A 26,526-nucleotide genomic window follows, 5' to 3' on the forward strand; every position below is an offset into this window, starting at 1 on the left:
TTTTTTTTTTTTTTTTTTTTTTTTTTTTTTTGTTTTTTTCCGTGTCCGGCAACGGATCACAACCCTCAGTGTTGCCCCCGGACCGGACCGGGGACCGGCAACGGGATTGCAACCCTTGGTGTTGCTCCTGTGCCTCGCTCAGCCAGTGAGCGGGAACCGGTCTGTATGTGGGATCCGAACCCTCAGGCGGGAGCGCCGCCGTGCTTCCCAAGCGGCGCACTTATCCAGTGCGCCACCGGGCCGGCCCTGACAACATTTTTCTGTAAAGGGCCAGACAGTAGGTATTTTAGGCTTTGTGGCCATGTATGGTCTGTTCTATCTGAGATTTTTTTTTTTTTAAAGATGACCGGTAAGGGGATCTTAACCCTTGACTTGGTGTTGTCAGCACCGCACTCACCCAATGAGCTAACTGGCCATCCCTATATGGGATCCGAATCCATGGCCTTGGTGTTATCAGCACCACACTCTCCTGAGTGAGTCACGGGCCGGCCCTATCTCAGATTCTTTTTACAAACCCTTTAAAAACCTAAAAACCATTCTTAGCTCAAGGAATACAAGACAGGCCAAAGCAATTAGTAGTTTGCTAACCCCTGCTCTAAGATATTCTAACTAATTACATAAACATTTATTGAATTTCTAATATGAGGGTACTTCAAAAAGTTCATGGAAAGATTCATATTATCTTTCTATTAAATTTTATTTTTTTATTATCTTTCAATTCTATTTTTCCATGAACTTTATGAACCATCCTTGTATATGATGAGTTGCATTCTAATTACTATAAATATACAACACTCAATCAACATTCTATGTGCCAAGCATTGTTCCAGCAATACAAGATAGAGAATAATTACATGTCCGAAAATGAAGTCCCTTAGCTTTATCAGAAACTTATTACAAGGTGGGCATTGTACCAAGTACTTTATAGACATTCATTTATCAGATATTTATTGAATCCCTGCTATATGCTATTAGCTGTGTTAGGTAAACAGTAGTGGAAAAATATTCTCAATCTATATATCAACCTTATAAAATAGGTAGTATAATCATTTCCACCTTACACCAAGGAATTAGGTTTATTAAGTATAAATAAATTGCCCAAGATCTGAAAGCTAGAAATTGAGAAAACTAGAATGTAAGCCCTAATTCCAGCATTTGAGCTTTTAGCTATTACAGTCAGTCCACTGCCTCTCTAACATTAGTGTGAAGTGGACCAACCATTACCTTATGTTTCATTGTGTACAAAACTTACTTGGAGTAGTGGTTGCAATTCTTTTCTTTTTTCCAGGTTTGGAAAATCCATCTGCATAGAGAGACTTCTTTTTTTCAGAGGGTACCTTTAAGTTTTTATTGCCTAAATCTAAAGATATAGAACTAATGAAGGATTTCAAAAAACTTCTTGGTAAGAAATTTCTTTAAGTTAACAGAGCATTTTTATATGATAGGCTCTGCTGAGGTGGTGGCAAAATGGTACATAAGGAACACAAAGAACAAGTTTTAGCATTACTACAATTTTAGCTCATATGCTTCTAGTAGGCAGAAATTTTAAGCTGTCTGTATAGATGTTACATAAATATTTACCACCAGCCACACACACAAAAAGTTATATAACAAAGTAAAAATTTTCCAGAATTTTTACTATGAACATGTTACTATTATAATTATCCAAATGATAAAAGTCACACAATCCCAGCAGCCAAAGAAACACCATCAGCATTTTGGCATGTTTCCTCTGCTTCTATACTTATTTGTTTTCAAAATCCATTTGAAATCATAGTATATATAAGGTTCGCTATTTCCCCCCACTTACCATAATCATTTTCCAGATTCTGGTTTTTTTTGTTTTGTTTTTTGAGCTTAACGGAACTAGTCAGGCAAGGAAGGAAAAAAGCATTCTGGGCAGAGGGAACAATATTTATACATAAAGATGTGCTATAGTGAAAGTAATGATAATCAGAGAAACTGAGGTATTTGAAATTGCTGAAGTGTAGGTTTCATAAGAGAATGGAGGGAGTTTAGAATAGGACAGTTTGGATCCCTGTACCAGCCAGCTGCACCCCACTCCCCCGACCCTCCCTAAAAGAGAAATAGTTAGAATAGGATAGGTAGGGGGTTAAGTATGATATGCTATAGAGCTGTGACTTTAATCTTACAAATATCAGAAAGCTACTCAATCTGATATCTTTTTCAAATTGAGGCAATATATTTAAAAATATGCAAGTGGTTTTCAAGAAGTACAATTTATAAAGGCAATGTCATCCTTAAGGTTCCTCAATTCATCCATAAAACAAGGCAAAAGAATGCTTTAACAGAGCTGGAAGGGCTGCAGGGCCATCTGCTTGGATCTTGGCTCTAAAACCAGAGAGGGAAAGTTCCATGACAAATAGGGTATTTATATACAGTAATTCCTCACGAGATACTTAATTACTTACAAATGGAAAGAAAAGTAACTTCACAGAGGAGCAGCTTAGCAGATACCACCATAACCAAGTGACAGAAGTTAGCATGAGAGGACAAACCAACACCTGTGACTCCTGGGGTGCTGACTGAGAACACCACAGCATAACTCTGTGGGAGTCCTCCCAAAAATGTATAATCTGAATTTAACCTAACCATGAGAGCACCTTAGATAAACCAAGTTGGAGGAGAAAAAGCTGGTCTATATTAAAAAATGTCAATGTCCTGAAAGACAAAGAAAGATTAAAGAACCATTTCAGATAAAAATATACTAAAGAGACATAGCAATAAAATGCAAAAAATGAGTCAAGATTTTTCTTTTGCTTTAAAGGACACTACTGTGACAATGGATGAATTCAAAATAAGATCTAGAGATTAGATTAGCATTCCTCACACTTTCTAGTCTCAGTATCCCTTTATATTCTCAAAAATTATTCAGGACCCCAAAGAATTTTTGTTCATACATCTATGGGCTACATTAGATATTAAAAGTAAGACATTTAAAAATATTTATTGACCCCTAGCAGTTTTTTTTTTTTTTTAAGTTACTCAGCATACCATTTATTCCACTTTTTCCTGAGGAAACTGCACTCTCATCTTCTTGGCTCTCATCTGGAAGAGAAGGAACTGTTGTAGTCGTTCTGAGATCCTCGTTTTCCTGCTTTTCTTGATTCTGGAATTCAGTGAGATCACTTATTTTTATCTCTGAATAATCCTGCTACAATTTTTAAAAGAAAATAACTTATTTAGATAAATAAGTAATCACTGCCTTTCAAAGATAGGTACCAAAATGAGGGGAAAAGGAGTTAAAGGAAGAAAAGTAGGAGAATAAGACTTCTGAGTAGTGGATTTGGTTCTCTGCCTCACCAAGTGTCATGAGAATGTGAATTTGGGAATAGGAGATACAAGGGAATCTTGCAAGACATAAAAGAAATGGCAAGATTTGTTCTCTTAGGAATGATAAACTAACACTAAGAGATCTAGACAGTTTACTTACCCAGGGACTATATGAAACTAGAAAATAAAAATTAGGACCATGTCTGGTAAATGTTACATTTGCATGAAAGGATAAGATAGAAGAACAAAATCAGAGTCTATGCAAAGCAAGTGAGGGAAGCCTCTAGCTAATCACATGACCATGCTGCAGAAAGACTAACTACAAAGTGACCATCGGGCCAGGGGAAAGTTAGGAAAGAAAATTTAAAAAAACCAAAACCATACTGTTGTTTTTTTCTTTTCTTTTTTACTGTACCTCACTTAAGTGAACAGTTAATGAATGTTCATATTTATTCAATAAATATTTAATTTGCACCTAATAGCTTTTTCCTGAGTGCCAGGCCCGGGGGTGCAATGATGAATAGCCCAGACCTGGGTATGTACTTTCAAGGAGCTTACAGCACACAGGACATCTACCACCAGCTGGTGTCATAGGAAATCAAAAAAGAAAGTTCCCTAAGAATATGCCAGTTTTGACACAGATGGTGGCTGATTTTCAGTTTGTCCACTTACGTTTACCTGGGAGTCAGGGTTCCCATGGACTGCCTTGTGCCTTCTCCTCGTTTTGGTGACATGGCTAACCAGCTCTCTCTCAGCTTGTTCCTGGCTGCTAATCTGTATCTCATTCTCATCACAAGAGGATGCAGAAGTTTGACTTTCATTCTGAAAAGAGAGACATATTAATCTGCCATGGCCTTTGCATAGTTATAATGCTCAGGAAGAATCAGAATTTAAACTGAATAAAAAACACATTACATATGCAAAAGATAATTTCTTAAACTCTCTAGCACTAAATTATAGGCAAGGACAAGAATTATAGAGTATCTTAAAAGAAATAATTACATTTAAAAACCTAACCTAATAATCTAGGCTGGAAAAGCATTCAAAGTTACCTTAGTGGGAATAAATAAGCAAATTATAAAAAGGTGCATTAAATTATTGGATATATACTATGTGCCAGGCACTATGTCATAAGCTAATAATTATAACGAATATTACAACTTTACTGGGCTAAGTATTTACATGAATTATCTCATTTATTCCTCAAAGCCTATGAGACAGGTACTGACATTATCCCCCAATTCACAAATGGGAAACCAAAGCTTAGAGAGTCCAGTGGAACTTATCAAAGGTAAAAATTAAGGAATAAGGTGAGATGTATTTGCATGATCGTAAACTAAAAGTAAAAATCTATAAAATAGTCAGGCCGGCCTGGTGGCTCACTCGGGAGAGTGCGGTGCTGATAACACCAAGGCCCCGGGTTCGGATCCCATATAGGGATGGCCGGTTCGCTCACTGGCTGAGCGTGGTGCTGACAACACCAAATCAAGGGTTAAGATCCCCTTACCGGTCATCTTTAAAAAAAAAAAAAAAAAAAAAAAATCTATAAAATAGAAACAGTATGGTCAGGTACCAGAACATCCAAAATCTGTTTATATAAGAAATCATTGTAAGATAATGGTTGCACTTAATATTAGTGGAAGGAATGTTGGATTCACTATTCAACACATGATGCTAAGAAAACTCATTAACTATAAACTAATTAACTATGTTTTTTATAGTTTTGGTCATTCTTTCACACCAAAATGAAATCTGGACGAATTAAAGATTTAAATGTAAAAAAGTGAAACTATAAAAGCATTAGAAAAAAAAAGTGAATATATTATGAGTGTGAGAAACGGCTTGTTAAGCATGTTAACTTACCTAGAACTACAAAAGATAGGCTTAATTTGATTTTAGTGTTTTTGTATTTTTTATAAGTAAATTCTAATTTTCTTTTCTTTTTTTTTTCCTTTTTGTCTTTTTTCGTGACCGGTAACGGGATTGCAACCCTTGGTGTCGTGCCCGCACCGCGCTCAACCAGTGAGTGGACCGGTCTCTATATGGGATCCGAACCCTCGGCGGGAGCGCCACCATGCTCCCAAGCGCCGCACTCTACCGAGTGTGCCACTGGGCCGGCCCATTTTTCTTTTTTTTTAAAGATGACTGGTAAGGGGATCTTAACCCTTGACTTGGTACTGTCAGAACCACACTCTCCCAAGTGAGCTAACTGGCCATCCCTATATAGGAATCCAAACCCTTGGCTTTGGTGTTATCAGCACTGCACTCTCCCAAGAGAGCCACGGGCAGGCCCCTAGTAAATTCTAATTTTCTGAAATAAACTAATACATACATGAGGCTAAAAAAAATTCAAATACTAAAGAAGAAATAATGAAAAGCAATTGGGTCTCTGCCTGCTGTTGCTATTTTTAAGGCCTAAATTCAGGTGTTTACTTATGTATCACTAGTAATTTACTGCTGGGATATTCGTATTTTCAATAGCTGTTTTTAGTGCCTATCATCTGCTAAAATTTAGTTTATTCGTACTCTCATTTCACTGTCTTCTTTCTTTTTTTTTTTTTTTCCTTTTTGTCTTTTTTTTTTGTGTCCGGCAACAGATCGCAACCCTCAGTGTCGCGCCCGTACCGGGCCGGGACCGGCAACAGGATCGCACCCCTCAGTGTTGCACCCGCACCTCGCTCAGCCAGTGAGCGGGAACCGGTCTGTATGTGGGATCCGAACCCTCGGCGGGAGCGCTGTCGCGCTCCCAAGCGGCGCACTGCAGCAGTGCGCCACCAGGCCGGCCCCTAAAGAGACACTTTTAAAGTACAGTTGGCTCTCCATATCTGTGGATTCAACCAACTAAGGATTGAATATATTTGGAAAAAAGAATTGCATCTGTACTCAACATGTACAGACTTTTTCTTGTCATTATTCCTTAAACAATACGTGTAACAACTATTTATATAATATTTACATTGTATTAGTTATTATAAGTAATCTAGAGATGATTTAAAGTATGTGGGTGGATGTGCACAGGTTATATGCAAATTCACCATTTTCTATGAGAGACTTGAGCATCTGTGGATTTTGGTATCCATGGAAGTGTAGGGGGGTCCTGGAAGCAATCTCCCCCAGATACCAAGGGATGACTGTACTTACCACTCCACCCCTGTCCCCATATTAGCACAGTATAGGACATGTCCTGTAGTTGGTTTAAATACCTGTCAGTATGATTCCCAGGGATGTCTTTCCCATGCATTTTGAGCATGGTATGTTAGTCTGGGAATTTGACAATGATCAGGGAGCAGTGTGTTCATTCCTGAATGTACCATGATGTACCCTGTAACAGATTTGTCTAAATCTAAGACTGAAGAGGCACACCTGGTTCAGATAAGGGAATCACCACCACACAGCTAAACAAACCTATATTTGGAGCTCTCCCAACTCATAGTTAAGGCTGATCTGCAATAGAAGAATTAGGCTTCCAGAATGTCCAGTGTCACCTTCACTCAAATATAATGCACAACTGTACTCAGGTTTGGAAGCTTATACATCTGTCTATTCTAGGTAACATTAGTGATCTCTGCCATATATTTGGACTGTACTGACTTGCTTCTGTATGCTTGGATAAACAAACTTTGATTTATCTAAGGATTATCTTTATCAGGTTTTTTCACACATTTAAGCTCATTATTAAAAGATTCACCATTTAGGAATCCTATATCTGACTGAATTTTGACTATTATCCTGCTCTTGTAAAAATTTTCCAAAATGGAATGGTCTGAGATGTTGAATTTGAAGTATTAACAGATCAAGTTTAATTTAGTCTATTAATTAGTACCCAAAGTAAAATCTTGATTTCAGATGGCACTAAAATCATGTATCCTTAACCATTAACCACTAAAAAAAAAAAAAAAAAAAGATGGATAATGATTTAGTTGATGTAGAAACTTTTAAAACTGGAATTCAATATTAATCCTTTTTTGTTATCTATTTTCAGCTAATTAAAACCTTGAATCAAAGAAAATTGGATATGTAAAGTTTTGAAATATTTATAAATTAAAATATAGAGTTATAGATTATTAGGTGGCGAGGAGGAAATTAGATTTTCAGTTGTTCGTATTTACCTTCATTTCCAGATACATTACTGATCACTCCAAGGCCCAGTCCTTAAGCCCTTTCAACATTTTCCTCTATTTCAAGTTAAGAATCTGGCCTATGAAACACTCATTTGATCATTTTATCAAAAAGGTTTGGGGCTGGCTGGTTACCTCACTTGGGAAAGTAACAGTTCACTTGCTGGTAACACCAAGGTCATGGTTCGGATCCAATAATGGCCAGCCGCCAAAAATAAAAAAACAAAAAAGTTTGGAGTGGGTCTGATGCAGCCATAACAACCCCTCCCATTAGACGTGGTTTACAGCTTACAAGTCACTTTCACAATCCCTGCTTCATTTGATTCTCACAATACTCAATTCATTAGAGCAGGTAATACTATAAAGAAGAGGAGTTTGAATTTTCCAAGGCTACAAAGAAAGAAATGAGAGCTGCTACTTAACCTGGGTCTTTCTGGTTCAAATCCAGTTCCTTCCCTACTCATTTCATGCTGTTTCTCAACATTTGGCAACTAGTACTTAATCTTTGCATTTGTATGAGAACATCTTATTCAACAGATTACTTGTCATAAGGCAGTTTCACCATTCATAACAAATAGTTGTTATGAAAGGATTCATTCCTTGGCACTAATACCATAATTATCTCTTTGGTAATAAATAGCATGTCTTAAATGATCACTAATTGTGTGTTAATTACTTATTAACTCAATATAATTGTTTTGCTAGCAAATAGGTGAGGATGAAAAATATTACCCACCTGATTCTCATTTTCTTTTCTTGCTTCGTGTTTAAGGTGGGCTTTCAGGGCTTTTAACAACTTGTCCGCCTGCAAAAAAGTCCTTACTATTAGAGCCAAAAATCAAATAAGCAAGAAAGATACGTTGAACATTTTCTGCTATTCCTAAATTCATCATCAACTGTACTCTGGCCAGACTGTAGGACTAGAACTATTGCCTAGATAGAATTTGTCCCTACCCTCAGGGATTTCACAGCTGAGCGGGAAAGTCGGACAAGGAAAGAGGCAATTGCAATACAGTGAGGTAAGTGTCCACTCAAGGAAGTTCAGGCTGTCATGAGAAAACACAGGTGGATTTGGCCAAACTTTGGACTGCTAGGGTAACTGGACAGGCCAGTTCTCAGTTAAAGATGTGATGGCTTTAGCTGCTGAGATCTGCAAGGTGAAGAGGAGAGAGTTGGGCATAGAGAAAAGGATAGAGAAAGCATGGGAAAGCAACAACGAGAGTGGAGCTTGAAGAACTTTAGTTCAGTGTGGCTGGAGCATGGAGCTGTTGGAGGGGATGCTGAGAGATAATGTTGGGAAAATGTGCAGGGGCCTGATCTTGCCAGGCCCTGTAAGCCTCTTAAGAATATGAGCTTTCTTCTTTTCTGTTTTCTAACTCAACAATCATTGAAAAAGAATATGAACTTTATCCTCAGGGCAAAGGACAGTCTGAAGATATTGCAGCAGAGCAGTGGGCAACCAATTTTGCATTACTCAGAATACTCACTCTGGTTGCACAATGTGCAGGATGCATTTGATGGGGATAAGGCTGAAGAAAGGGAAACAGCTGTTGTAGGAAACTGGAGATGTTTTGGCCTGAACCACAGCCAGGCTAAAGCAGTAAGGATGGAGTCAAAACCTTCACAGAAAGTAAAATCAGTACAATGGGAGTTAAAGAATAGGGAAACTTTGTTATGCCCAGGTTTCTGGCTTGGGCAGCTGGTGGTGTGTGGTGAGGGTCCCTAAGATGGGGAATACAAAAGGCAAGGCTGGACTTGGGAGGATGGTTACAGGTCCCTGGAGGGGAGGGAACTCCTAGCTTCTCTTCCCACCCTAGAAAATCTCCCCTTCTTATTCTTTCCTGGAAGAGGAATACTAATCTGACTGGTTACATTTTCTTGTACTTTAAAAGGTCTAGTATATTTGTTGGGTTCTCTTTTCTTCCTCTTCCACTCAGCCATGCAGTTGAGGGCCAGAGACTTCCTCCTCAAGGTGGGCCCAGCCACAGGCTTGGCTCTCTTATCATTCCATTTATCGTTGACCATATGTCCAGTAGAGAATAGCAGAGATCCTGAAATTTGGTTTGGGCTTTAGGGGACAGGAGCGGTCTTGCTCAGGGTGTGAGCTGAAGCCACAGCCTCCAACCCACTTTATCAGAATGCTCTGCACCATTATTAGCAGCACCCTAGCTAGTATAAATTGATACCTTATTTTCTACTTGTTGTTCCTTGAACCTCTCTTGGGGTCTTCTCTGGGAAGAGGATTGGCAGGGGTAGGGCAGATCAGGCATTCTTGATTGTTCCTACTCTAACACCTTTTTTTTAAAAAAATTGACATGTAATAATTGTACATATTTATGGAATACAGAGTGATATTTTGATACATGTATACAATGTGTAATGATCAAATCAAGAAGGTAATTAGCATATCCACCACTGCAAACATTTATCATTTGTTTGTGTTGAAACATTCAAACTCTTTTCTAGCCATTTGAAAACATACAATAGGGTTGGCTGGTTAGCTAAGTTGGTTAGAGCATGGTGCTGATAACACTAAAGTCCAGAATTCAATCCCTGTACCAGCCAGCCACACACACACACACACACACACACACACACACACACACACACAACCCAAAATAAATTATTAAGTATAGTCACCTAGCACTATTATAGAACACTAGAAATTATTCTTCCTATCTAACACCTTAACATACTATCAAAACCTTACCCAACAGGCAATAATGGTGAAGTGAGGTGCCTGTGGCAGAGCCGAGTATAGACATCTAGCAGGTTGAGTGATATGAGGTGATGCTCAAGAGCTGTGCTGGGCACTGTTCCAGGCACTAGAGAGACAGTGGTGAACAAAACAGACAAGGTCTGTGCCCTCCAGGAAATTCTAGCAGTGGACTAGTAGGGAAACAACCTATTAACCAAATAAAGTAGGAAAAAATGATAGGACATCAGGCACTATGAAGCAAAAATAGAGCTGGCGACTGGGGTGGGGGTGCGACTTGAATTTAGGATGGTGACGAAAGGCCTCTCAGAGGTGATGAGCCGAGCTGAGCTGAGATGCGAATGAGGGAAGAGGCAGCAGGTGAAGCTGTGGGGAAGAGCATTCCAAGAAGAGAGAACACCAAGCACAGACGTCCTGACATGGATGGATAAGCCTGAAGGACAGAAAGAAGCCAGTGTGGCAGGAACGTGGTGAACACTGGGGTGAGTGGAGGACAGGGAGATCAGAAAGGCAAATAGAGGCTGGATTGAGCAGAGTTACACAGCGAGGAGTGTGGATTTCTTCTCTGTAACCCGTTATTAGAAAAAATGTCAGGCCTATAGAAAACTCATAATAGTGTAATAAACATTCATATTCCCCACCTAGATTCAAAAATCATAGAGATTGTCTTATATTTGCTTTCTTTCTGTATTAATATATATATATAATTTTTTGGCAGTTGGCCAATACGGGGCTCCAAACTCGTGACCTTGGTGTTATCAGCATCACTCTAACCAAGTAAGCTAACTGGTCAGCCCTAATATATATTTCTTTCCAAATTTAAAAGTAAGTTTCAGAGATCATGATACTTTACCACTAAAAACATGAGCCATAACTCCTAAAAATAAGAGGATATTTTCGTACATAACATCTACTGCATTATTATACCTAGGAAAAGCAGTAATTTCCTAATATCATCTAATACATAGCTCCTAATGAAATTTCCTTGATTGTCTCCAATTTTAGATGTTTTCCATTTTAAGAAAATTTCCCTCCAAATCAGGCTCAAACCAAATTTCTCTCATTGGGAAGAGTTTAGATTTTATTTTAGATGTGAGGCATGTCACTGGAGGGCAAATGACACATTCTAAGTTTCAAATATCACCCCAACTACCAAGAGAATACTATTGTGAAACAAGAGTAATGGCAGGAATCCCAGTAGAGAGACTGAGGCAGTGGTCAAGAGATGAGGATGCTGTGGCCCAGGTTTGCAGCACTGGGGTGGTACCCAGAAATCACATTTCAGGTGTACTCAGGAAGTGCTGACAAGGATGGGTGGGGGTGGGCTATGAAGGGAGGAATCAAGGGCGATCTAAGATGGGCCCCAACCACTAAGACATGGAGGAGACAGTCAATGTTTGGAAGTGATCATGCTGTTGAATATGCACTTAAATACGCCAGTCAGCAGCTCAGGGGAAAGGTCCTACTAGAGAAGCGGATTTGGGAAGCATTAGCTTCTAGATGAATTTAAAGTTAGGTAAATGGATAAGATCACCAAGGGACAAGGCACAGTTAGAGGAAACAAGGCCAAAGAGAGAACTGTGGGCACTCCACATTTAGAGATCTGGCAGAGGAAGAACCAGCTAAGGAGACTAGAAAGGAGTGCTAGTAAGGCAGAAGAAAATGAAATATCACAGAAGATGAGGGCAAAAAATGGTTTGAGATGAGGAGAGTGTTCAATTCTGCCAAATGCTGCTGATAGAAAGGGTGAGGATAGAGGTGGACCACAAGCTTTGTAAGATGGTGGCCTTGAATAAGAGTAATTTCAGTAGAAAAGAACAGAAATGTGGCAGTAGATGGGAGGAGGGCACATTAGGAAAGGATATTTCTTTTTCATTAAAATGGGTGATACTAAAATATGGTTGCATGCATTATGGCAATGAGTCAGCAGAGTGGGAGAGATGATGCAGGAAAGAGGATCTAATTGCAGGAGTGTAGTCCTCTGTGGTCCTAGAGGAGGTGAGAGGGTCAGAGATCCTCAGCATGAATGGAAAGGTTGCCCTAGAACAGAGCCTTTTACTATAATAGGCAGAAAGGCAGAGCATGTGGCCACAGGTGCAGGCCAGCTGGAGGGTTTGGTGGTGGAAAGATGAGGTATTTCGCAGCTGATTACATCTATTTTCCCATGAGCTATGAGGAACAGTCATCAGGGAGGGGCAGGGAGCTAATTTGAGGTGAGAAGATAGGAAATAATTGTCTTCAAAAGTGGGAAAGTGGGCTAGCTGGTTACCTCACTTGGTAGTGTGTGGTACTGATAATACCAAGGTCAGGGTTCAGATTCCCTACTGGCCAGCCACCAAAAAAAAAGAAGTGGGAAAGTTAATGATACAAAAAAAGTATGAGGATTAAATGCCCATTTTAAGATTTAGAGTCATAAATTTAAAGTAAGTTCAGTCAATAAGGTTAGGTGATATTCTCCAGCCAGGATCAGGTATAGGCAAGGACTAAGCACATAACTGGGTTTATCTATTTGTTTTGGCAGACTGGCTGGTATGGGGATCTGAACCCATAAACTTCTAGGTGTTACAAGGCTGTGCTATAACCAACTGAGCTAAATGGCCAGCCCTTATAGTTGGGCTTAATCAGGCTTTGGCTTTGCCAGGTGAGTATAGGGAGGTGCAAGGATTTAGAAATATTCCCAGTCTTTGTAATCTAAGCTTGCAAGAAGGGAAATGAGGGTATGAGTGAGAAGAGAAAAGATCCAGTGGTGACACAATAAATATTAGTAACTGACTCCATTTTGCTTTACCATTAAGAGAAATACCTTAAAAGAAAGAGCTAATATTTCCTCTTCTTCATTTATTTTTAATGATAACATACTGGTGGAATTTATTTAAATCAAATTCTGTTAAGTTTTAATCAAATCTTGACAATTTCTTAGAACAATTTATTAATTATTTTTTTTTTTTGCAACGTACTTAGAATTTAAAAAGTCAATTGATTTAATGAGCTCCTGGGGTATACCAACAGTAAATAATTAAACATCCTATTATGGAAAATTTCAAACACACACAAAAGTAGAGAGAATGGTATAATGAACCACTATATATTTATCGCCAGTTTCAATAATTATCAACATTCTGCTGTTCTTACTTCATCTGGTTCCCCCCTCTTTTTCCTGGAGCATTTTACAGCAAATTTTTACAGGCATCACGACATTTCACCTTTACTAAGAGATAAAGATAACCTTTACTAAGAGATAAAGTTTTTTTTTTTTAAAGGAGTCATAACCACAACACTATTATCACACCGAACAAAATAAAAATAATACCTTAACATAATTTAATATCTAGCCCAAGTTTAATTTTCCTGAGTAGTCTCCAAAGTGTCTTTTTACAGTTGGTTATAAAAGCCTTGTATGGTCAAATCTGTCTAGGATATAGTACATTCTAACAAGTATTTATTGACAACTACTATGTACCAGATTTTTTGTGCTAGGCATGCAATGGGGTCTATAGTAACAAGAAATACTTTATTACACCACCTTTATAAAACCAGTTATTAGGGGCCAGCCAGTTAGCTCAGTTGGTTGGAGCATGGTGCTGATAACACCAAGGTCAAGGGTTCAATCCCTGTACTGGCTAGCCGCCAAAAAAACAAAAAAAACAAAAACTAACATTATACTAAAAACAGTAATTGGCTACCCCAGATCAGGACTTTCAGAAAAAGATCTAAGTTGCAGTAGCTGTTCAGAGATTCCAATTGTTGTGGGGCCTTAATGTTAGCCAAAGCTCAGGTGAGAAGCTCCCCTTAACTTTCTTGTCAAGTGAACTAGCTTCTGGTGCATTATTCTAGCACTGCCAAGAAGCAGTTGTAAATAATAGTCCTGAATGACTATTCAGCATTTCCTACATAAAATGTAATGCACTTAGTGCTGTAAAGACTTCCAAAGTAGATGGATAAAATCCCTGTTCAAGGAACTTAACTTTTAGTAGAGAACATAACATACATATACAGATAACCAGATTGGAAGGTGGAACCTGGCAAGTTCTCAAAGAGAGTACTATACTTGAAAATAAACTGATTTAAAAGCATTGGGGTGGTGGATCTGAGGCCAAGGGAATGAAGAGGGGACGAGGTGCCAAGTCAGTGATACAAAGATGAGCAGCTGACACAAAGATGGGCAGAGGTGCCAAGTAAGTGTTCAGGGGATGCAGCCTTGGATAAAGATTCCAGCTAGCAGCAAAAAGCCCAAGGGATTTATGCTAAGAAATTAAAGTTATATTCATGAAGTATTGAGGAGCCATTAAACACTACAGCCCAGAAATATCTCCAAAAACACTTCTTTATCATTCAGCCCCAACGGGTACCCGAATCCTGATTATTTTGTTTAAACTATTTAAAAATATTTACGATGACTGATTTAGGCATTCATTCAGTGTAAATATCACAGCCTGCTGTACAAACCTCCAGAGTATACATTAGTATTATGCAGAAAATCTCAACTAGCATATATAAAACCCCAACCCCATGTTGAATCCCCACATTTTCCCCCAACATCTTGCAGCTTGGAGTCAAAGACCTTACCGGTTTTAAAAGAGAACACCACAATAGCGATCAGTAAATGAACGATCATACTAGATCAGGGCTGAGTTATCCACGGGGGTGGTTCCCTAAAAGTCATTCTTTCTGCCAGGTCCTCCAATAAAGCAAGAGATTATGGGCACTATTACAATTTACAGAAGCGTTACTGTTAGGAGCTTCCAAAAGCCGAGTCTATTATTTCTTTTCTTTTCTTTTTTTTTTTTTTGTCTTTTTTCCGTGTCCGGCAACGGATCGCAACCCTCAGTGTTGCCCCCGCACCGGGGACCGGCAACGGGATTGCAACCCTCGGTGTTGCTCCCGCGCCTCGCTCAGCCAGCGAGCGGGAACCGGTCTGTATGTGGGATCCGAACCCTCGGGCGGGAGCGCCGCCGCGCTTCCCAAGCGGCGCACTATCCAGTGCGCCACCGGGCCGGGCCGGCCCCCGAGCCTATTATTTCTTAAACTGCCTAACAATTAACTGCAATTAATGTATTAGACACAGCATTCCTTGGGCTTTCTGGTCCTGCGTTTCCTAATTGATGCCCTGGGAAGTATCAAGGTACTTCCAATAAAATTAAACCAAACCAACCCTTTTGGAGCAGAGGCGTATGTGAACCCCCAGAAAAATTAACCTCAAAATGAGGTGAAAACTATGGCTTCTATTCCGTTTCACACAGTTCTAACTGGGACCACCGTGAACAAAATCTACCGTCCCAGGGGCGAGGCAGCTGCCTCAGCCTCGGGGATTCCCGCTCGGTCCTTTCACATCTCGTCTCCAGAGGCCCCGACCCTGTCCGCCCAACGGCCCGCACCCCCGACCCCGTACCCTCAGGTTAGCCCGAAGGCCCAGACTCTTGGCTAAGTTCTGCAGGTCACTGTACTTGAAGGAGTCCAGCTTCTCCAGGGAAGGGACGGTCATCGCGATCCGCAACACAGGTAATACGCAGAGGATCAGTTCACTAACTCAAGCAGCGCCGTTCAAAACTCTGGCGCTACTCTAAGCGTTAACCAAGCAGAACTTTATAGACGGTTTAAATGAGAGATGCTGCACTTTCATTGGTTGAAAATGCCTCGAAGGCGGGGTTTCTGACGCTGACCAATGCAAAGGCTGATTTCCCGCCCTATCAGACGCACGCTCTACCCCTTACGTCACCAACACGCAGGCAACCGAAGGGCGTGTGAGGCGAGTCCAGGTAACTGGTGCGCGGCAGACACACGGCCCATGACGTCCAATGAGAAGGTAGGAACGGCGCTTGGGGGGCGGGCCTGGTGCCTATTCGAAACAGGCGGCAGCTGCAGGAAGATGGCCGTTCCGCCTCTCCGTCATCGATCTCGCTATGCAAAGCTGCCCGCAGGTGACTGTGATGGCGCTAAGAAGGCGACTGACGAACCTTCTCTTACGACTTCCCTGGAGTGGGACACGCAGGTGGTGATGGGGTCCTCGCCACTCGGCCCTGCGGGGCTGGGGGCGGAGGAGCCGGCCGCCGGCCCGCGGCTGCCGTCATGGCTGCAGCCCGAGAGGTGCGTCGTATTCCAGTGCGCGCAGTGCCACGCGGTTCTTGCCGACTCTGTGTATCTCGCCTGGGACCTGTCGCGTTCCCTCGGAGTCGTGGTCTTCTCTAGTGAGTTGGGGCTGCGTTTCGGGAGGGCGGAGGCGGTCCCGAGAAATTTTATAGCCACGATGAGTCTGCCTAGGGGGGAAATTTTTCTTTTTAGGGAGCGCAGAGGTGTGGATTCTTATCTGTGTTTGTCTTCTTAGGAGTCACAAATAACGTCATTTTGGAAGCGCCCTTCCTATTTGGCTTTGATGGTTCGTTCAAAGGCAGGTACGTAATGAATACCCCATCGGTGTATAGTTCCTGACTTAATGAGGCTGAGGACCGTGGAACTGACATGTACAAGAAGAAAAGTTTCTGTTCTTTGTTGCGCTGGATGAAAAGTTTATTCCATCCATGCAACATATTTGAAGGATGGGATGCTTCTTTTACCTGCTTGACTCTCGTACAAACTTGACGTAGTAATGAAATGGAAACTTTATATTTGTGTATAGATTTTAGATCTTTCTGAGGGCTACATCTCCCTAGTGGCATGTACAACTGAAGTGAGGCTAAGAAAGGTATGCCTAGTAGTGGAAAAAAGAGAAAATAACCCTTTGGTTTATAGTAAGAATGACATACTATAAACTACAATCCTTTGAGATACTAGGACTTTTAAGTGTGCACCTAATGTGAAGTTTGTAATAAACTGTGGCAGGACTAATTTTGCTGTAACCCCAGAAGCTGGGGAAAACCACAATTGTATGTTATATACTTGAATACTGCTTGGTGAACGTTGCATCTTGCCTGTACTGATTTGCAAGTGATAATGAAGTACTCAGTGAATTTAGTGTTACAAGGCTCTCCAATTTTGAGTGTTGACTTTAATGGCAAGACAATTCATTCTGACCACAGTTTGATTCCATTTAGGACTAAAGTATAGCAACTCTTAGTTGCTTTGCCCAGAAATCAGAAAGAGTTCTGCAGCTTGAACAAACCTAACAAACTGAATTAGAGCCATAGCTCCCTTCCTTTTTCCCAACTGAAAGACACTCCCTACGCCTACTGGAGTCCCCTTCCCTCCCAAAAGGGACAGAGAGGGAAGGAGTGGTAGGTAGCCTGCATAGAACTGGGTGATTTGGGGCCAGAGCCAGAAGCTCTCTGAATCTTCTCGTAGAGAGGATAATGCATCTAGATCTGTGCTGTCTGATACTGTAACCACTAGCCACATGCAGCTCTTAAAATATGGGCTGGCCCGTGGCTCACTTGGGAGAGTGTGGTGCTGATGACACCAAGGCCAGGGGTTCGGATCCCTATATAGGGATGGCCGGTTAGCTCACTTGGGAGAGTGTGGTGCTGACAACACCCAGTCAAGGGTTAAGATCCCCTTACTGTTCATCTTTAAAAAAAAAAAAAATGGCCATTCTGAATTGAGATATGCTGTGAATGTGAAATACACACTGGATTTCAAAGACTTAGTACAAAAAGAATAATCATTTTTTAAAAATACTGATAATATATATATTTTTTTCCCTTTTTTTTGGTCTTTTTTCGTGTCCGGCAACGGATCGCAACCCTCAGTGTCGCGCCCGTACTGGACCGGGACCGGCAACGGGATCGCAACCCTCGGTGTTGCTCCCACACCTCGCTCAGCCAGTGAGCGGGAACCGGTCTGTATGTGGGATCCGAACCCTCAGCGGGAGCGCCACCGCGCTCCCAAGCGGCGCACTGTAGCAGTGTGCCACCGGGCCGGCCCCAATACTGATAATATTTTTAAATAACTTTTTTTTTTTGTCTTTTTTGTGACAGGTAATGCGCTCAGCCAGTGAGCGCACCGGCCATCCTTATATAGGATCCGAACCCGTGGCGGAAGCGCCGCTCTCTCCCGAGTGCGCCATGGGGCTGGCCCATAAATAACATTTTTGATATATTGGGTTAAATAAAAGATTTTTTTTTTTTTTTTTTTGTCTTTTGTCTTTTTCCGTGTCCGGCAACGGATCGCAACCCTCAGTGTCGCCCCCGCACCGGACCGGGGACCGGCAACGGGACCGCAACCCTCGGCGCTGCTCCCGCGCCTCGCTCAGCCAGTGAGCGGGAACCGGTCTGTATGTGGGATCCGAACCCTCGGGCGGGAGCGCCGCCGCGCTTCCCAAGCGGCGCACTTATCCAGTGCGCCACCGGGCCGGCCCCTAAATAAAAGATTTTAAAGCTAATTTCACCTGTTTCTTTTAAAATTTTTACAAGACCTATAGAAAGTTTAAATTAGAGCATAGTGCTGATAACACCAAGGTCAAGGGTTCTCATCCCCATACTGGCCTGCTTCCAAAAAAAAATTATGTAAGTGGCTCACAATATATTTCTGTAGGACAGTGCTGATCTAGATGGTTTGTAAACCACTGGAGGGAGAGTCCCATGTATTTCTGTATTTGTGGAATAAGAAGAGCCATGGGACTTGTGTAGAGATTTATGAAATGGCACAGCTGAAGGTACCTCAATGTTCTTTTTGTAAGAGCATGCATCATCATTACCTAGATAGGGTCAGAGAATGGATTAAGAGGATGATTACTGAGGCAGCTGAAAGAGCATACATTTTGGAGAAGATTTGGTTTCTTTTAACTCTATGTCTTAATAAGGCATGTGAAGGAAACTGATTCCTCTCAATTTATCATATTTGATTAAATCTAAAATGTGTCTTTTTTTCCGCATTTAAACATCCTAAAATTGGCATGAACCATTCAGTTGATAGGATCCTAGATTCAAAGTCATAAAGTAGATAGAGCCAAGGTTACTTCTTGCACCAGCATTTTATTATTCTGTTACTGGAAGAGAAAATTTATTGTAACTAATTTCAAAAAGCATTAGAGGGCCGGCCCCGTGGCGCACTCGGTAGAGTGTGGCACTTGGGAGTGGCGGCGCTCCTGCCGAGGGTTCGGATCCCATATAGAGACCGGTCCGCTCACTGGTTGAGCGCGGTGTGGGCGCGACACCGAGGGTTGCGATCCCGTTGCCGATCCCGGTACGGGCGCGACACCGAGGGCTGCGATCCCGTTACTGGTCACGAAAAAAGACAAGAAGGCAAAAAGCATTAGAATGTTGTGTTGACACTTAGAAACAGCTTAGTTACTCAGAGCTTTCCTTAGGCTCAACAGAATATTTACTTAAATGGAGGTTTGCTTATATTGATTATAAGTAAAGTACATTCTTTTTTAATTGTTATGACAAATTAAACACAAAAAGAAGAGTATAACGAACCACTATACACCCATCACTAAACTAGGATTGTTAACTCATGGCCAGTCTTGTTTTATCTATAATCATCTGTACTCTCCCCAACCAATGTTTTGAAGCAGATACCTGAAATTGTATGATTCCATTCATAAATATTTTAGTGAGAATCTTTTTTTGATTTTTGGTGACTGGCCAGTAAGCAACCTGTGACCTTGATGTTATCAGCACCACACTCTAACCTCATAAGCAAACCTGCCAGCCTGAGAATCTTTATAAGACAGCAACTTCTTTTTTATTTAAAAGACATAACCCAATTCCAAGAAAAGTATATTATTGGGAAGTACTTTTTTGAATAAGCTAAAATAAGCATTCCGTAATGTTTGTAACTGACTCTTTCTTAAACTTTCTGTTACAAGGGCTGGACGGTCATCTCAGTTGGTTAGAGCGCAGCCTTATAATACTGAGGTCACAGGTTCAGATAACCAGTGCCAGCCAGCCGCCAAAACAAAAACAAACTAAACTTTTTTTTAATGGAAAAATTTAAACACACCTGAAACACTAATAAGTTCCATGTACCCATTACCCAGTTTCAACAATTATCAATTTTTTCACAATATTGTTTCATCTTTATTTTTACCTTTTTTTCCCCGGAGTATTTTAAAACAAATTGCAGACAATAAAATCAACTCTTCAGCACTTGTTGGTATTATTTCCTGTTGTCTTCTAAATTCACAGAATATTATAACTGAACGATCTTATCATCTAGTTGACCTCATTTTACAGATAAGGAAATGGAGAAATAGTTATATTTGCTGGTGTTTTGGAATGATTTTCCTCCCGTAAAATCCTTCAATGTCCATGATCCACTATAAAAATGGAAGGCCCAGCAAGTTAGATGATGCTAACCAATAAATAAGGCAACCAAAAATGGCTCTGCAAGAATCATAAGAGGCTTACTACTTACTGTGGTTAAGATTCTTAATAAGGGCCGGCCCGGTGGCACACTGGATAGTGCGCCGCTTGGGAAGCGTGGCAGTGCTCCCGCCCAAGGGTTCGGATCCCACATACAGACCGGTTCCCGCTCAATGGCTGAGCGAGGCACGGCAGCAACACCGAGGGTTGCAATCCCGTTGCCGGTCCCCGGTCCGGTACGGGGGCAACACTGAGGGTTGCGATCCGTTGCCGGACACGGAAAAAGACAAAAGACAAAAAAAAAAAGATTCTTAATAAAAATAGGGAGCCACCGATCACACAAATGATTAGTGGCAAAGTGTGGGAATTACATTTTTTCATCATTAATTATAGTTCTGTCACCACAGAGGCACTGCTGTGCCATTAATTAATTTTACTATCAGAATTCATTAAAATTTTCCTTTTCTTTGTTGTGTACTAATAATATTCATTGAAATATTTGTTTTATATTGCATGCATAAGCATAATTTTGGAATTTCTTTACATTTTGCTCTGTGCCATATATTAGTTTCTACTCTTAATAAAAATAGGGAGCCACCGATCACACAAATGATTAGTGGCAAAGTGTGGGAATTACATTTTTTCATCATTAATTATAGTTCTGTCACCACAGAGGCACTGCTGTGCCATTAATTAATTTTACTATCAGAATTCATTAAAATTTTCCTTTTCTTTGTTGTGTACTAATAATATTCATTGAAATATTTGTTTTATATTGCATGCATAAGCATAATTTTGGAATTTCTTTACATTTTGCTCTGTGCCATATATTAGTTTCTACTGAGACATTTGTCTATAGGTACTGTGCTTTGTCTGAACTAATTAATTCCTGTGTGGAATTAATTCAAATGAATGCAACTTCATTTTATTTCATGGCTTGCTTTTTGGTTACCCATATTCACAAAAATACAGTACTTCATATGTGGTGTGGGACTTCATGTACCAATAAGTTTAATTTTGTTGCTTGTTCTTTTTTGGTACCCATTGACATGAATATGTTTCTTCTTAGCTTTATGGTTTTATACTCTTTTATTAATAGAATTTTACTGCAGAGTATACTATATTTATATGAATAATTTTCCCCTTACCAAACCACTTTAAAACTGCTTTCAGTACGTGCACAATGAAACAGTTAATTTTTTCTTAAAATGTTTCTTTATAATGTTTGGATATGTCTTATATACCAGCAAATATGGCAGGTTACTTGCCCAAGTAGTATAATGAGAACTAAAATCAATATCATTCAGTAATCTTTTTTGTTTTAAAGATGACCGGTAAGGGGATCTTAACCCTTGACTTGGTGTTGTCAGCACCACGCTCATTCAGTAATCTTTTTTGTTTTAAAGATGACCGGTAAGGGGATCTTAACCCTTGACTTGGTGTTGTCAGCACCACGCTCATTCAGTAATCTTTTTTGTTTTAAAGATGACCGGTAAGGGGATCTTAACCCTTGACTTGGTGTTGTCAGCACCACGCTCACCCAGTGAGCGAACCGGCCATCCCTATATGGGATCCGAACCTGTGGCCTTGGTGTTATCAGCACCGCACTCTCCTGAGTGAGCCACAGGCCGGCCCCAATATCATTCAGTAATCTTTCAGAGTATAAAGGAAAAGAAAATAGATGGCTTGCTAGGGTAATGGTATTCCTTCTTTCTTTCTTTCTTTTGCTTTTAGTCTGGGTTAGTTTTTTCAGTTAATATATTTTTTTTTAACATCTGCAAAAGAAAAATCCTGTTTGAGTTCTATTAATAGTTTAGTAAGTACCCAATCAGCTTATTTTTTCATCAACTCTAAATTGGTGGCTAATTTACATGGCGGTTTGTAGTTTTACATGTTTAAATGATAATCTGATTAGTTAGCTCTTTTTCTGCTTTTCAGAGGTAAGTTACCTTTCTCTACTGAAGTGACAGTTGTACATTCCTAATTGCTTTTGTGCCCAAAATTCATGAGGGTATCTGTAATCTAGAGTGTAATTATATTAAAATCTGAGTTAACCTTTCTTGAAAGTGACATTTTTTCAGTCTCATTCCAATTATTGCATAGCTTTTATCTATGTCTTAGGTGATAGGAATGCTTCCAGAGACTGGCTATTTTTTATTTGTTCTGATTTTCGTTCTTAATCTTATTTTCTCCTCATCCTCCTCATCCCTCACAGCACTTACAACCTTTTATTCTGTGGTTCCTGTGGGACTCCCATTGGTTTCCATCTATATTCTACCCATGCTGCCCTGGCTGCCTTGAGAGGTCACTTCAGCCTTTTCAGTGACAAAATGGTGTGGTGAGTAGACTTAGATATTATTTATCAAGTAAATTTTAAATGATCTTTCAGAAAAGATAAAGTGTACCAAAGAAGATGCTAATGCCAGGGGCCGGCCCGTGGCTCACTCGGTAGAGTGCGGTGCTGACAACACCAAGGCCACGGGTTCGAATCCTATATAGGGATGGCCGGTTTGCTCACTGGCTGAGCGTGGTGCTGACAACACCAAGCCAAGGGTTGAGATCCCCTTACCGGTCATCTTTAAAAAAAAAAAAAAGAAGATGCTAATGCCAGGCATTGTTTCTTACAAAAAAGATAGCAGTGGGACTAAAGTATCTTATAACATTACAATCATTTTAGATGTCTTATAATCATACCAAGGCTTAATAATCATACCATGGAATAATTGAGAGGGTATTCTTTTATTAAAGAAAATTCTGAGGCTCGCTATTTAGCTCAGTTGGTTAGAGCAAGGAATTATAACCCTAAGGTCAAGGGTTTGGATCCCCATACCAGCCAGCTGCCATAAATAAATAAATAAATAAATAAAATTATGGAAGGTAAGCTTTTTTTAAAAAAGATGACCAGTAAGGGGATCTTAACCCTTTACTTGGTGGTGTCAGCTCCACATCTCCCAAGTGAGTGAACCGGCCATCCCTATATAGGGATCTGAACCCATGGCCTTGGTGTTATCAGCACCACACTCTCCCAAGTGAGCCACGGGCCGGCCCTATGGAAGGTAAGCTTTTGCAAAATAATGTTGCAGTAGACACCTTTGGGGTTTGTGCCCAGCCTGTTTCCCTCCCATAGGGTGGGACCTTCTAGCCATGTTTGTATCATGGGTGATACCACTTCCAGGTATGGGATCAAGAACAAATACCTGACCAAGTTAAGCCAATCAGGTTTTCTACCCTAGGAATTGGAAATAAGGGAGATGCTAGTCATTTTTAGATGACTGGTGCTGAAGTTGGGAAGTGAAAGCTCTAGGTTTGGGGCAGCTCTTTTCTGTGTTACACATGTAAATGCAGAGAAATCTTGTCTGCAGAAAAAGAATGAAGCAGATGCACAGAGAAGAATAATGATCACATGGCCTCACATAGTCAGAAAAGTCCCCTATTGGCTATATCTTTTCATGATTAACATTGGGTATTTCTTTATATTTCTAATAAATTAAATTTTTTACTTAAGTTTCTTTGTTTACTATTGGAAACTGAAACATCCATCAAAGTCTTTCCTTGACCATTTAAAAACAAAAACAAGAATAGCCATGATGACCTAGTTTGTGCCAGGCGTTATGCTTACTTTACTGAGTTCTTAATATAAGAAAACTGGGACTCAGAGAGGTGGAGGAACTGAGATTTGAATCTGTGTCTTAACTCCAAAGCTTATTTTCCTTTTACAGAACATAAAGGTTTTCTTTTCCTCATTTAATGTGCTTAGATAGGTGTTTACAGCTGAGTTATGGTTGACTAAACAATAAAACTTTACAAATAAAGTCCATCCTTTACCATAAGGTTGTCCAGTGTACATTAGGCATACCATTTGTTCTTCATTGCAGATTTCTAACAGGAAATATATACTTGAGATGGATTGATATTTTACTTTACATTCCTAGTGTTTTCTTAAGTAATTTCTATTTAGAATTAAGTTTAAAGAAGGAGGGGAAGTTGCTGTAAATGTTTTATTAGTAACCTCATATCTTTTTTATTTTCATTTTTTCTGACCGGTAAGGGGATCGCAACCCTCGTCACAGTGTCGTCTGCAGCACTGTCAGCCAGTGAGCGCACCGGCCATCCCTATTATAGGATCCGAAACCACAGCCTTGGTGCCACCAGCGCCGCACTCTCCCGAGTGAGCCACAGGGTCGGCCCATCAAATCTTTTTTAGAAACAGATATAAGTAAATGTCCCAGAAGAGCTATAATTGCATTTTTGCAGTAAGAAGTATGCTTTTAGTAACAACAACAACAATAGTTTTGTTTTTAGTAACAAATGTTTTTAACATAAATTTGAAAAACATGATGGGATTATGAGTCATTTCTTAATTTTTTTTTTTTTTTTGGTGGCTGGCTGGTAGGGGATCCAAACCCTTGACCTTGGCATTATAATACGCCACTTTAAGCAACTGAGCTAACCAGCTAGCCTCTCTTAATCTTTAAAATGAGGAGTTGGATGAAAAGTCAGTACATTCCTTTTAAGTAGAAACTAGGAAAATATAGGTGGCATGAGTCTGGGAAGATAATAAATCTATGTCTGTGTGTGTCAGTTAGAATGAATTTGGTTGCCAGTAACAAAAAACCTGACTAACAGTGGCTTTAACAAGTAAGAGGTGAGGACAGTTGCCTGCTCCAGGAGTATTCTAGTGGCTCAATCATAACAGGGCTCTGGGTCAGCATCTGTGATTCTCTTGGCCTTTTCCTTTTGGATGCAAGATGGCTGCTGCAATTACAAGCATTACATCTATCAATGGTAATATCCCCAGTAGAAAGTAAGAGGATATGGGGAGTATGGGAACACAAAGAAAATTTTCTTTTTATTGGCAAAAAATTTCCTTATTCTTATTGGCCAGAACTATGTCACATGAACACTTTAAACTGAGAAAACGAATATATGACTATAGGCTTGTCACTGTTGGCTTAGTGCAGTTATGATTTCTCTAGTAGGACTGGGCACCCTGCTACCCTTGACAAAATTTTGCTTCTGTTAGCAAGTAAGTAGTGAGAAATGGTTACTGGGTAGGCAACCAACACTATTTGTCACAATGTGGTTCCTTTGAACTGTGCTACAGAATGTACTGGTGGAGTGTGAAGCTTATACTCATCGTGATTATTCATAAAACCCTGGTTTTTGTCTTCAGTTTGCCCTGGGATAATTTTGTCTCTCCGAAGGGGTAGGATGAGGCAGAGTCTCTGATTTGTTTATTGATAATTTGTTGTTTCAGCAATATACATCATGAGTCTTGAAATGGATCTCAGAAAGGCAAGCTTTGCTTGAGAGAGGCAAATTTGGTTCACTGACAATCTTAATTGTGGTATGATACTAATATGCTCACTCTGTATTTTCTGTCTAGCTATCTCTTAAAAACAAAAGCCATAGTAAATGCATCTGAGATGGATCTTCATATTGTACCTCTACCAGAAAAGATTGCAGAGGTAAAATTTCATGATGATTTTATTGTTCCTTTAATATAGACAACTCTTGATAATTTGTACCAGTGAACTTGGGGGTGATGAAATCATGTGATACTCCAATAATCCGTTATATTTGGTTTGGCCTTTCTTACGGAATCACACAAAGCAAAATATTAAAGCCATATTGTAAGGGGATAGTTCAGAAGGAGGGGAGAAGCTGCTGAACTACTTCATTTTTGTATTCTCCTTTGTGCTGGGAATGGACATCATCATCTTGCATAGAGCTGTCCTCTTTACAAGCACCTTATGCTTAACATGTCTTAGAGGAAAGAGTAATAAAATAGTTATTAAGAATTCTTATTTAAATGGGTTTCATGAGTGGTTGATTACTTTGAGTTGAAGAAAGCAACTTTTCTGGTAGCTTGCTGCCTCATTCTGAGTGAAAATTTGGCAATAACTTTATGCCCTCAGAACCACCTTAGAAATCATTGTTGGGTGCTGGCCAGCTGTCCCCCCATCCCACCCCCAAAAGGAATTAATTAATTGTTGGCTTTTTAAAAAAAATAGTGTTAGGCCGGCCCGGTGGCGCACTGGATAAGTGCGCCGCTTGGGAAGCGCGGTGGCGCTCCTGCCCGAGGGTTCGGATCCCACATACAGACCGGTTCCCACTCACTGGCTGAGCGAGGCGCGGGAGCAGCACCGAGGGTTGCGAT

General features: G+C 40.3%; 2 protein-coding genes across 8 annotated transcripts in view; one reads left to right on the top strand and one right to left on the bottom strand.

Moving 5' to 3' along the window:
- The window catches only part of NUSAP1 (nucleolar and spindle associated protein 1), a 78,450-nt gene that overhangs the window by 16,580 nt on the left and 35,344 nt on the right, over positions 1 to 26,526 (bottom strand). For 2 of the 7 annotated variants that reach the window (XM_008587636.1, XM_008587632.1), the window contains exons 1-5: positions 15,518 to 15,767; positions 8,149 to 8,217; positions 3,967 to 4,116; positions 3,016 to 3,130; positions 1,253 to 1,360 (exon numbers count right to left, since the gene is read on the bottom strand). In XM_008587636.1, coding sequence (XP_008585858.1) covers positions 1,253 to 1,360; positions 3,016 to 3,130; positions 3,967 to 4,116; positions 8,149 to 8,217; positions 15,518 to 15,610 — 535 coding nt within the window. In that variant the 5' untranslated portion in view covers positions 15,611 to 15,767. Of the gene's footprint in view, positions 1 to 1,252; positions 1,361 to 3,015; positions 3,131 to 3,966; positions 4,117 to 8,148; positions 8,218 to 8,899; positions 8,941 to 9,598; positions 9,707 to 15,517; positions 15,768 to 26,526 lie in introns of those variants that run through there. The other 5 variants (XM_008587651.1, XM_008587656.1, XM_008587665.1 and 2 more) reach the window with 4 other exon arrangements.
- OIP5 (Opa interacting protein 5) overlaps positions 15,894 to 26,526 on the top strand; it is a 22,371-nt gene continuing 11,738 nt past the window's right edge. The window contains exons 1-4 of the mRNA XM_008587622.1: positions 15,894 to 16,313; positions 16,451 to 16,517; positions 22,582 to 22,704; positions 25,753 to 25,834. Of these exons, the coding sequence (XP_008585844.1) occupies positions 15,914 to 16,313; positions 16,451 to 16,517; positions 22,582 to 22,704; positions 25,753 to 25,834 (672 nt within the window). The 5' untranslated portion in view covers positions 15,894 to 15,913. The remainder of the gene's footprint in view (positions 16,314 to 16,450; positions 16,518 to 22,581; positions 22,705 to 25,752; positions 25,835 to 26,526) is intronic.

Source organism: Galeopterus variegatus, unplaced genomic scaffold (assembly GCF_000696425.1).
Source record: "Galeopterus variegatus unplaced genomic scaffold, G_variegatus-3.0.2 Scaffold119, whole genome shotgun sequence".
NCBI classification, from domain to species: Eukaryota; Metazoa; Chordata; class Mammalia; order Dermoptera; family Cynocephalidae; genus Galeopterus; species Galeopterus variegatus.